This window comes from Nymphaea colorata, chromosome 1, assembly GCF_008831285.2.
Source record: "Nymphaea colorata isolate Beijing-Zhang1983 chromosome 1, ASM883128v2, whole genome shotgun sequence".
In the NCBI taxonomy this organism is placed as follows: Eukaryota; Viridiplantae; Streptophyta; class Magnoliopsida; order Nymphaeales; family Nymphaeaceae; genus Nymphaea; species Nymphaea colorata.
The window spans coordinates 34545412-34556156 of record NC_045138.2 but is presented as its reverse complement, the minus strand read 5'-3'; the positions used below and the strand labels follow the sequence as shown (position 1 = coordinate 34556156).

Below are 10745 nucleotides of genomic sequence, written 5' to 3'. Positions count from 1 at the left end.
CGGAAACATAATAGGTCTGCCACGGCCTGTTTCGTTCACCGGTTCAGCCAAAGATTGGAGGTGCAGTCCGATTCATTCCATACCCGATTAGTTTGGGGCTTCGGTAATAAATTAAGAAGCAGATCTAATAAGAGTTCAGGTTAAACATGTAGTAATTGTGTGATTAATATGCATATCCGAGTGGGGAAAACCACAACGGGCTACTGTTTTACTGGATCTCAATGAACAAACAAATGCATTTTTATGCTGTTAGTACGAATGTAGCTAAACAATATAGCATGCATCACATAAGCTATCATGTCATACAAAGAACAGAGAAGACATTAGATCTACTTGTTCATCTGAGACTGTCCGACTTACCGCCCTCACCTTGGTCTCTCTCTCTCTCTCTACCCCACTACCATTCCCCACCAACCTGAGTTCATCGATGGGATTAGGATTTAGAGGGGACAACATGTGCCTTCTAATACAAAGGATTCAAGAGGAAGAACTATGTTGAAGGCAGCTTGCTAAAAACATAAAAATAAGAAGAAAAAGAAGCTTTGGTGGTTTTCATTTCCTATCGTACAGGAAGTTGACCCACCAGTAAGCATTCCATGAAATCTATCAATCCTCTCCAAGCTATGCTGTTTCAAATTTGAAAAAGTAACCAATTTACTATTTGCAATGTTACATTCTCGGCCAAAAGAAACTGCCCTTTAATTGTGCATTATCTATCTTTAGCTTTTGCATGGCGTATTAAATGTACTGCATATCAGATCTTTAGCTTTTTTTGCGGTTGGTTATTCAAAGAGACTTTCAGTCTCAATCGTCCATTTTCATATAACGCCTTAACAAGCATGGGGCCAAAGTAGATGACTCATACTTCTACCTTCTTTGATAACCATTTTGTGTCACAAGAAGATTGCTACTTTTCCTTTTTTCTTTTTTGTGTAATTTCTAATTAACTCTTCTCCAATTTTTCAATCGGAAATATGCAGCACAAGGAAGTTGATTAGTTCAGCTAGCAAATACATATGTGATCAATGCTTCTTCTCAAATCTCAAAAAACACGAACAGCAATTGTAATACTTTGCGTTCTGTTGACCCCATATGCTGCAGGCACATTCGCATTGGCGTTCCATTTCGATTCAGTAGCCTTTTCTATATTAACCATTGGGATGGTTACTCTCCATCCCGCGATTAAGACTTCAACATATACTAAGCTAATTAGCTGATGAGTTATGACAGGAAAAATTGATTGCGGTTTCATGATATATCGAAATTATTTCCTAGTAATGCTATCAAAGCACCTCCATTATGCAATGCGTGCTTGTTAAAGTTCCATATCATGTGGATCTCTGTTTTTGCTTGTACATGCCCAACAAACCATTTTATTGCTCGACATACAAAGAAGTACACATATAATAATGTGTGAATAATTTGTCATCGTGCATTCAGTTATGTACGATCGAAAACCCATAAAACTTACTTTAGAATACGGAAAACGGAGAATGCTATCTAAGCTGCCTTGTGGAGATTTAGATGCCCTTCCCGCAAATATTTATGTTATCTGCAATGGTGGTACTCCAATTTGTCGTTGGAGGGTGCTGGGGATATGCCGAATTCTCTGATGCATATTGCAGCAGTAGTGGTGCTAGAACGAGAGCCTTGAACCACTGCAAGAAAACCTACAAGTATAATTTTGGGGATACTATTTTTCAGGCGCAGGTAGATGGCTGCCCCCAAAATGGCGATTTTTTTATAATCATCATCCGCACGATGTGCTACTTCCTGCTTCTTTTTTTAGATGATTGCAGCAATCTTCTGGTCCTTCATTCTTGTGTCTGAAGGCGAACGAGCAAAGTTGAGTGGGTAAAAGCAGGCCTCGCTGGCATCATTGGCTTCGACATTTGAAATTTTGAACGCTGATTTGAATAATTTATCATGCAGTATGGTCTATTTGCACATTACATAATACTAAGATGCATGTTTGCCTTCTAGTTTATTACTTACACGGTGTCAACTTTCATGCTTTTAAATGCTTCATGCATCATCTGACAGCCATTAATTTATTCACTTCTTGCTTCAAGTCATTAAACTTTTGAACTGCCATGCCTATGCTTAAAGCACCAATCGTTACTTTTCAGGAAACCTAGAAGTGAGCCAGGCAGTTCATCGGTTATTACTAGCTAGAAAAAGGAATTGCTTCAGGAACTGTGCCTGATTATCTATATGTCATCTTCTTACTGCATGGATTAGGGAGGTACCATGGGGGATGAACATCTACCTGTTCAATCGTCGACTGTGTCCTCCACTGATAAGTGAAGGGGTCTGGTACATATTTCTTAGCATCTAATTGCTTCACTCAGAGTCATTCTAGAGATTCTTCTCAAAGTGGAAAACCATCTCTTCTCGCAAAAGGTATCACAGAGTTTGACATATATCATCAACTAAAATTCATGAAGTGCATGAACCACTTTGTTATGTACATGCCGCCCCCCTACAAATGCTAGAGAACTCCCAATTGATTCCACAGGGCACTAACACACGAAGGGCTGCCTGACTTGTTTCCAGCAACGGGAAGCTCACCGATGGATGAGGACAACTTATGGCATATGGAAAGGAATAAATTCAATCATAATATTTATTCAGTCGTAGCGAATGATGGAAAACAAATTCTTAACAACCTCTGGAGTCATTGGATGAAACTTCACAATATGACAAATGTAAAATGGATCAGTACAGTATGCAAGGACGACACTAATGCCACACCGTTTATGTCTTGAAGTTGTTACACTGCCCAATTAAATAAATAACGAAAAAATTAAGTTACTTTACAGATGGTAATCTGTCCAAATTCCATTTTTTGTCTTCAAGTCAGGAATCCACGAACAGCCACTACCACTTAAACCGATCAACTGTTCTTTTTTTTTTTTTCATGTGAGGCGAGAACGACCAAGGAATAGAGGAGGACATAGGATAACTGCAGTTTTCATTAGCCTCCATGAACGTCTACATCTGCTTATCCGCATTGGAAGTTTTCTGCTTGGGAGGTTTAGATGATCTTGTTGCTGAAGAGTCCTTGGATCTCTTGCGCCTGGATGTCTTCCTCGGGGTTTCGCGCGGGGGAGAGCCGACAGGTATGTCAGGGCCTTGTTGAAGTAGCTCCTCAGGCGTCTGAAAGTCTGAATGTTCCCAACCACAAACGGCAGTAACATTACCCAACAGGAATCTCTCTCTTTCGTTCCAAGAAAACAAAAAGGAAAAACAAATGAATTTACGTTGGTACTCGCTAAATTTTCATGCATCTATTTGCTAGTTCTCTGTCGTATTGCAACAAGCACATGATACCTTCCGTCCCAAAAATTAGTGACATTTTAGATTCCCATCAGAACCCTTTGTTCAATTTCTTAGCGACCCGCTTTTGAGGAATTCCAAATGACAGAATTTTAGCTAGCGTCGTTAATGTGTTGCAGCTGGAACAGTATCCATGATGTACTCAACCAACGCTAAGATCATGTTTTCGCCACAGAGCGTGAGACGGATGGGCTGTCGCCTCTGCCTCGTCGGTCCGAGACGAGCAGGGATCAGCACCTGATTATCTCTGTCGCATGGGGTGCAGAAATAATGAAAAGGAGGTGGTTAAAATTTGACTCAGGGACGGATACTCGCAAAATGCTGGATCGAAAGCATGTGGCGGCTACGAAATGGTAGCACAAGTGGATTGAATACCTTCTCTACATGCTGCAGAGGAATTCGTAAAGAAGGGTAGCGAGGGTGCATAACAAGACACTGTATGACCGTCTACTCGAACAGTGAGCGGAGTAGTTATTGTAGTATGAATTGAACTACTTTTATCTCAGAATAAAGCTCAAAGCAAAACAAACGATTCATGACTTACCACTAGAAGCCCAAGACACCATATCCCTTTGTCCAAAATTCGCCAATGAGGTTGAAGAAAATTCAGGGGCTGTCTTGAACTCCTTCATCTGCAAGTTTAAAAGTAACCGTGACGGATCAAAAGGTAAAAACAAGAAACATGCAGAGATACCCAGCATGCGGTGAAAATATCTAGATGAGCTCTGTTCTGTCTGTTCATGTGCTGCAGTTCCTGTACGAAGGATTTTTACTGTTTTTTGTCAAGATGCCAACTGAAGGCTAATAATGCAGAAAACAATAATTAATCTCCAACTGGATCGTTTGGTAAGTTTGCTTGAATAGCAGTTATTTTGTTTGTTTCTTTCTACAGCGATAGTAATGCAGTGGTACAAGACGAGACATATAGCAGCATCTCCCTTGTGCTGGCAGACCTCCGAGTGAAAGTAAAAAAAAAAAATCACAGTTTCTCATCCAACCGTTTCTTGGTAAGACATCATTGTGACCGGGTGAGGGGCACTTCAGGGAACTTCCATGATCCATTTACAAGATGAGGCAAAGTGGTTACTTAAACCTAGTAACATTTGGCTCTGATCTTCCATCTTTCCATTGGTACTTGGGATCTATCACCAAGCCATCGTATTTGATCCCAACCATTGCCGAAATGTGATATTTCTTATTGTAAATATGGTGGCCAGGATGGCAAACAACTAAAAGGAAAATAAAGATAAAAAGAAAAGAAGATCTAGTTTGATTTTACATACCCAACTAGGAGGAGTCACGGATGGGTCGTCCAAATCTACATGCACCACATGTCTCACATCAGTAGGATACCCTATTTCCATTTCATGTTCTTTGTAGACTGGAGATGTAAGAAGCATAAGGACATCAGATATTCAAGATCAATAAGCCGCCAATATTCGCAAAGAAAAATATGTGTACGCATGTTACCAAAAATCTGTGATATGTATTTGATCCCTTTTAAGAATCCTTTGATCTTAGTTCCCATTCGTAAAGGTCTCTTCAACCAACCAAATGCTGCCGTTCGAGGGGGGGAAAAAAAAAGGACGTCTGATGAGTTAATAGAGTGTTATCATTTGTCGTGAAAATAACAAAAGTAAACTTGTAGGACAACAAAAAATCGAAAACAATGAAAATACCTCCTCTGAAAGGAACAAACTTACTCCAGCAGCCTCCCATCCTCTATCATCTTCAGACAGTCACGGTCGTGCGTACCAGAACCTTGTAGTCATGAACAAGGAGGAAGATTAGAGCGAAGCAAGAACACGATACCTCCAAAGAAATGGAGACGTCTATGAAAGAATTAGTGACGGCGTGGGAAGGAAAAGGAGGAAGGGAGGGGGAGAGAGAGAGAACGGGCAGAGAGCATCAAACAGAGCATCCGAGAGAAATTTGGTGTGCAGAAAAAACAGTTCTCACGGATGGTGTAGACGGAGCGGCAATGCCGTGACGACCAATCATCAGTGAAGGGAATAATGGCGCTGCTTGTGTTTCTCTCTCTTTTTGCTCCCTCTTATCTTCGTGTTGTACTTGTGCTGTTGCCTGTTGTTGTGGGTTGGTGGGAGGGGTTCTGTCGGCTTGGAAAACCAGACTCGGACATTTGAAAGAGGAGCTTCTGAATTAGAGAAAAAGAAAAAACCTTTCATTCCGCCGCTATGAGAGACAAGCAAGACAGATCACCAAGATCGCGAGAGAGAGAACGGAGGGGACCCTCATGTCGTGCTGTTATCTGTTCATCCAGCAAAACTACGAAAACATTTTTAGTTTTTTTTTTTTTTTTTTTATGCACGACCTCCGTTAGATTACTAAAAACCCAACTCATTCGTTGCCAACTGTCGTCCATTTGTTGATTAATGTATAATCTGTTTTGCGCTTTTTTATTTAAATTCATCTAAGGAGAAGCAGGTTAGCGCTTAATCTAAATGTATAATTCCTTGCCAACCGTTAGCTCTACTACATGAAACCATATGTTACTGCTCCTATCACGAAAAGACCCTTGAAAGTTTATATGATGGTTTTCTATGAAAGAAGAAGCAAGATGTGCTAAGATGAATGAAGTCCACTGGAATGTAACAGCGACTTAATTAATTACTATGGAAATCTTTAGCATATTAATTACGATTTTCTTCATATTACACTTAAGCCAATAATATGCATTCAACGTCATTATATAACACGACACTACGGCAATTAATGTTTTTTGTTTTGGGAAACACCAAGTGGTAATTCACGCTTTAACGTTAATGACTTGGCTGAGCACGGCCAGTTAAACGGGCTTAATTCACTCGTGAGAATAATATATATATATATATATGTGTGTGTTTTGAAGAATAGCGAAATATTGTTTTCATCTTCTTCCATTTCTTGCGCACACGGCAAGGGCTATTTTCGTCATTCTCCATCCTCAATCAATGTAGAGTTCACACATGATCAAACAGCCCAAGTGATCACGAAATCCATCCAGAAAAATGTTAAAATAATAATCCTTTTGGACATTCTTGTAGGAAAAAGGCACCAAAATTCAAACTCTACGTCACCAGCAACGATAATATTCAAACAATTTCCCGGCGTTGGTGCCGATCACGTGGTACCAATACCCTGTTTGTCATGTTTACCATTACGCTGATCACATATATTCGCAGTCATGTTTGTCAACGTTTATCACAATCAGGTATCCTACTAATTACTTGAAGTTGAAGAGCTTTTACAGGTCAACCTTTTCACCTCAATCTAATGCCGAAGGCCAATCCCGAGATGTGAAATAAGTTTCCATGGATTTTGTGCCCCAAAAGAAAGATGTGAACGCTTTCGGTGGACGGAATCGAGAGTATAGAGTTTATATGTATAGTGTTTCCAGCTTCTTCGATGGTCGGACTGCCCCTTCCTGGCCTGCATGGTTCTATGGCCAGTTTAGATGTAAATGCTGCCTCATTTCAGACAAAATACATGATGTTTTTTTTTTTTTTTTTTCTTGGGTGTATCGGAAAAGAGAGAAAATGGTCGATATGTGGAGCTAATTTTGATGCCTGGCTTCTCGCAGATCATGTGTTTGATTTTTGGCAGGTAGTAGTAATATGTGAAAATTGAGAGTGAAGAAAAAATCCTATTTAGACAAGGTAAGAGCCTAGAAATGGAAAATTAAGCTTCATCATTGTGTACAAAAACACAGTGTGTGGCCACAATTGGAGTGCTGGCCAAGTGGAGGCACCAGCTAAGAGTAGGATAGTGGTGGGAGAGAAGGCCTCCGCTTCCGCTGTGTGCAGCGCAGGGGGAGTTGCAGGCACGTTCATGGTGGCTTTTCAGGCACGCACCACCAATTAGTGACAAGTCTCAAAATGTGGTTTCGATCTTCTTCTTTTTCTTTTTTCTTTTTTTATTATACGCTTGCTTGGTCACACCGCGTACGCGTATGATATACAGCTGCCGGGCTCTCTCCCTCAAATCGAGTAACATTCATCTCATGGTCAACCCTCACTTTGTACCTTTCCGGTTGAGCAAAATGACAAACTATAACAACGGTTATGCTCATAACACACTTTCCCAAGACGATCACTTTAAACTGCACATCAATCTTAACATGTGCAGCTAATTGATGTCCGGTTGCCATGGCTCATCCAACATGATCAATTACATCAACACCAATTTGATCTACCAAAATCTTGGAGGCTCTATCGTTTTATGATATGATCATTGCGGCTTGTGTCATGAACGGAGAAGCCTTTTGCTGTATTATTATAGTTAAAGAGCATGGTCAGACAAAAAACGCATGCAGTTGTATCTTAGCTTACATATCCACCAGTAAGGCGCGAAGAAGAACATCAACACGTACTGATGTACACCTCTGCCCAAGTGCACATGCACCCGAAACGCTAGCCAAGGAGAAGCCATCGACTTTTGCATCTCTCCGAAGAGTGCCAAAGCCTCCTTGAGCATCCCGTTGTGGGAAGAACCGCCAATCACAGTTCTCCAAGATGCATAACCTTTCTCAGTCATTTGGTCAACCATTTTCCGCGCATGAATCTACGTCCACTCTAGTAGTCAGCTACAGACCTTCAGAACAAACGCATGAAGGAATTCGCCTGGAGGCCAGACCCATGCATTCACTTACACAAATTAATGGCACTCATTGCTGAATTGTTTATAGAATAACCCTAAATCGTGGTGTCGTAAACCAAGAGCTTGGGTTGCGGATGTGAGAGAGGACGAGGTGGGCATGTGCGGTGTGCCCCTAGAGGAACACAGCGGAGGCTTGTATAAAACTTTCTTGGTTGATGAGTCCCTCTTGGATCAAGAAGGAGTGAAGAAAATTTAGACTCAAAACGGAAATGCAACACCTGGTCAGAGACGAAAACAAGCACCCTTGGTGCTCAGCGAACGCTTCGCATTTACAGGATATCAAAGCTAACCATTCATCTTGCATTTACAGAGCATCACCGCCTTGCATCGACAGGGCATCACCGATACGATTGAAAATGGCCGAGTGAGAAGGGAAGCGACGGACACAAGGAAGACGGCCATGCTACGAGCCGAACAGTTTTCGGCGAAAAAAGTCTCCGAATTGCAGGAAGTTTTTAGAACCGTTAGCGGAAAGAATTAAATTAAAAGAAGTGGCAAATTTGCCATCTCCTCATTTTATGGAGAGACGTGGCTCCATGAAGAAGCCATTTACTCCTTGTGAAGTTGCCAATAGGCAACACTATATTTTCTCTTCCATCAGTTTTTTTTCTTTTCTTTCCCTCTTTGTGTTTACATCGTCCCTATTTAAGACAGAAACAGTGGACAGCTTCAGGGCGAGTTCTTGGTGAGTCTCCATTACACACCGTTGGCAGAAGTCATGTTCCTCTAACAAGTGTTTCTTCTTTTGCTTTTCTTTTTTTCTTTCCACGACTGCTTAATTTCTCCACTTCAAAATATTTTTGGAAGCAAAAATATATAGATCGACTTGAAAATCTGAACTCAGTCTGAGAAAGAAGAGTTCAATGAGATGCCGCAATATTCGGCAGCTCTGTAGTTTTCTTCCAAAAATAAATTTCCCTTTCCACCGTTGAGGCCAAAGCTCCTCTCCGTTTAATTATCTCTTGGTTTTTCCTTTATCATGCCTTGTCTTGTTATTCCTAATCTAATAATGCCTTTGCATTCTATGAACAGAGGAACTGCACCCTGCTTTGCTTCTTACGTGAACAGGCTGTGTGGCGTGGTACTTGCCTTGCTCTTGCTGTACAGTTCCGCACTGGCCGTCGTAGAAATTTTCATAAAAGCCTTGTCTTAATCTTATAAATAATAACAAAAAGCAAGCTAAATTCATTTGTAGAAGCAGCATGCCACTCTTTCATTTATTGCAAACGCCATTACCCAAATTCTGGCAATCAATTCTCAGCGGTCCATTCATAGATTTGCACAAATTAAGATCCACATATATGAATGATGCTAGACGGACGGCGAAGTGGCGGCCGCCGGCGCTAGGTTCAGCCGTAGTTGAGGCGAAATATGTCATTTTGCACGAAGAAGCTTCCCTGCATCGTTGGCGCCAAGTGAAACATCTGCACATGCATTTATGCCATTGTTTAGAAAGCAGATTCCTTTCTTACTTTTTCAGTTATCGCTCATAATTCTGTAATCTCTTCCTCTTTGAAGCATTTTAGACATGGGTCCACTTGCTAAAGCCCTATACTACATATGAACATACTCCAATTTTTTTTCTTTTAATTCACAATCATCTCTCCATTTTAAAATTGGTCGATCTTGTGAGAAGAGGAACTATTTTGGGTTCTCGATGCCTAAACCTCAGAAACCATGAAATTAGGGATCGGTGTAAATGGCTTTAACCACAAAATAAGCACACACACTATGAGTCTATGACCATCTATGACCACCCCCAGCCATGTGTGTGTGTGTGTATGTAGGCTAATCTACATATTTTTCACATGAAATAGGAGATATAAAATGCTCCTTGATAAGAGTTCAGGATATATATCTGAGACAATTTACTCCTTGACAAAGCATCTAACGTTTTTTTGTAAGAAGGACTTTTATTTCCTACATCAGTAATTGCTGAAAAACACTATTTTAGAAAAAAACTACTGTAAAATGTAAACAATTTCATCGTTTTGTACAAATGCAAAACCGTAACTTCTTTATAGATAGATATGAAGAGCTTCAACAAAACTATAGCTTTAACCTTTACAAGTATACGTCAAGAATTTCTTTCATTGCAATGGGAGAGACAAGTGAAAATAGAGTTATTTGATTTTACAAATAAAAATGTCACTTTGACCATGAAATATGCCAAGGCAAAATGTGTAACTGTCTGTATACGGCAGAAACGGTTTTTGGGTGAACAAATCAAGAAAAGAAATGCCCAAATTGAAGCTAACCAAGTTCACTAATTTCAAAGATGATGAAATCTGTTGAGAGAAGAAATGGTTGGTGGAGAAAAAGCACCTGGCTAAACCGCAAAGGGTGCTCCTCACCGGGCAAGTGCAGGTTGCCACTTACAAATACAAGGATGCCGCCTGCAATGGGCGACGGCTGTGAATCGATGGTGGAAATTGAATGCTTGCATTGATCAAAGGGCAGCTGGCACAGCCTCTCCGATATGTCTGTGGCTCCCTCTATTTTCTGCCCTTCAAATGTCAGCAACGAAGAGGGCTGGTAGAGTGTCACTAGTGAAGATCGACTATGATCAAAGAGATGATAATAGTGATCCACGAATGCCCTGCCCACCATCTCCACCTGTTGCCCCAGCTCATTTTCTGCATCCATCTCCTCTCTCTCCCTCTTTACTTACCTTCCTCTAAAAGATCAACAGCAGTTCATATATATAAGCATCTCAAACGAATAACTTAGCTTTATGCTGTGATTGTACG

At 40.7% G+C, this 10745-nt stretch overlaps 2 protein-coding genes across 7 annotated transcripts; both read right to left on the bottom strand.

Annotated features, from left to right (window-relative positions):
- Positions 1-2729: 2729 nt before the first annotated feature.
- Positions 2730-5561, bottom strand: LOC116245027 (CRIB domain-containing protein RIC1-like). Of its 6 annotated transcripts, none has more exons than XM_031616776.2 (6): positions 5299-5561; positions 5019-5100; positions 4810-4929; positions 4623-4720; positions 3884-3971; positions 2730-3167 (listed from the first exon to the last, which is right to left on the bottom strand). In XM_031616776.2, the coding sequence occupies exons 2-6, from the start codon at positions 5056-5058 to the stop codon at positions 2995-2997; spliced, it is 519 nt and encodes a 172-aa protein (XP_031472636.1). In that variant the 5' UTR covers positions 5059-5100; positions 5299-5561; the 3' UTR covers positions 2730-2994. The 6 variants fall into 6 exon arrangements, with proteins under 6 accessions (XP_031472636.1, XP_031472643.1, XP_031472641.1 ...); XM_031616783.2 differs by having other exon boundaries at positions 4810-4896; XM_031616781.2 differs by having other exon boundaries at positions 5043-5100.
- Positions 5562-9179: 3618 nt separating this feature from the next.
- On the bottom strand, positions 9180-10685 carry LOC116265637 (nuclear transport factor 2B). Its single transcript, XM_031646381.2, has 2 exons — positions 10321-10685; positions 9180-9419 (listed from the first exon to the last, which is right to left on the bottom strand). Exons 1-2 carry the CDS (start codon positions 10639-10641, stop codon positions 9345-9347), a joined length of 396 nt encoding a protein of 131 aa, XP_031502241.1. The 5' UTR covers positions 10642-10685; the 3' UTR covers positions 9180-9344.
- Between the last annotated feature and the right edge of the window lie 60 nt (positions 10686-10745).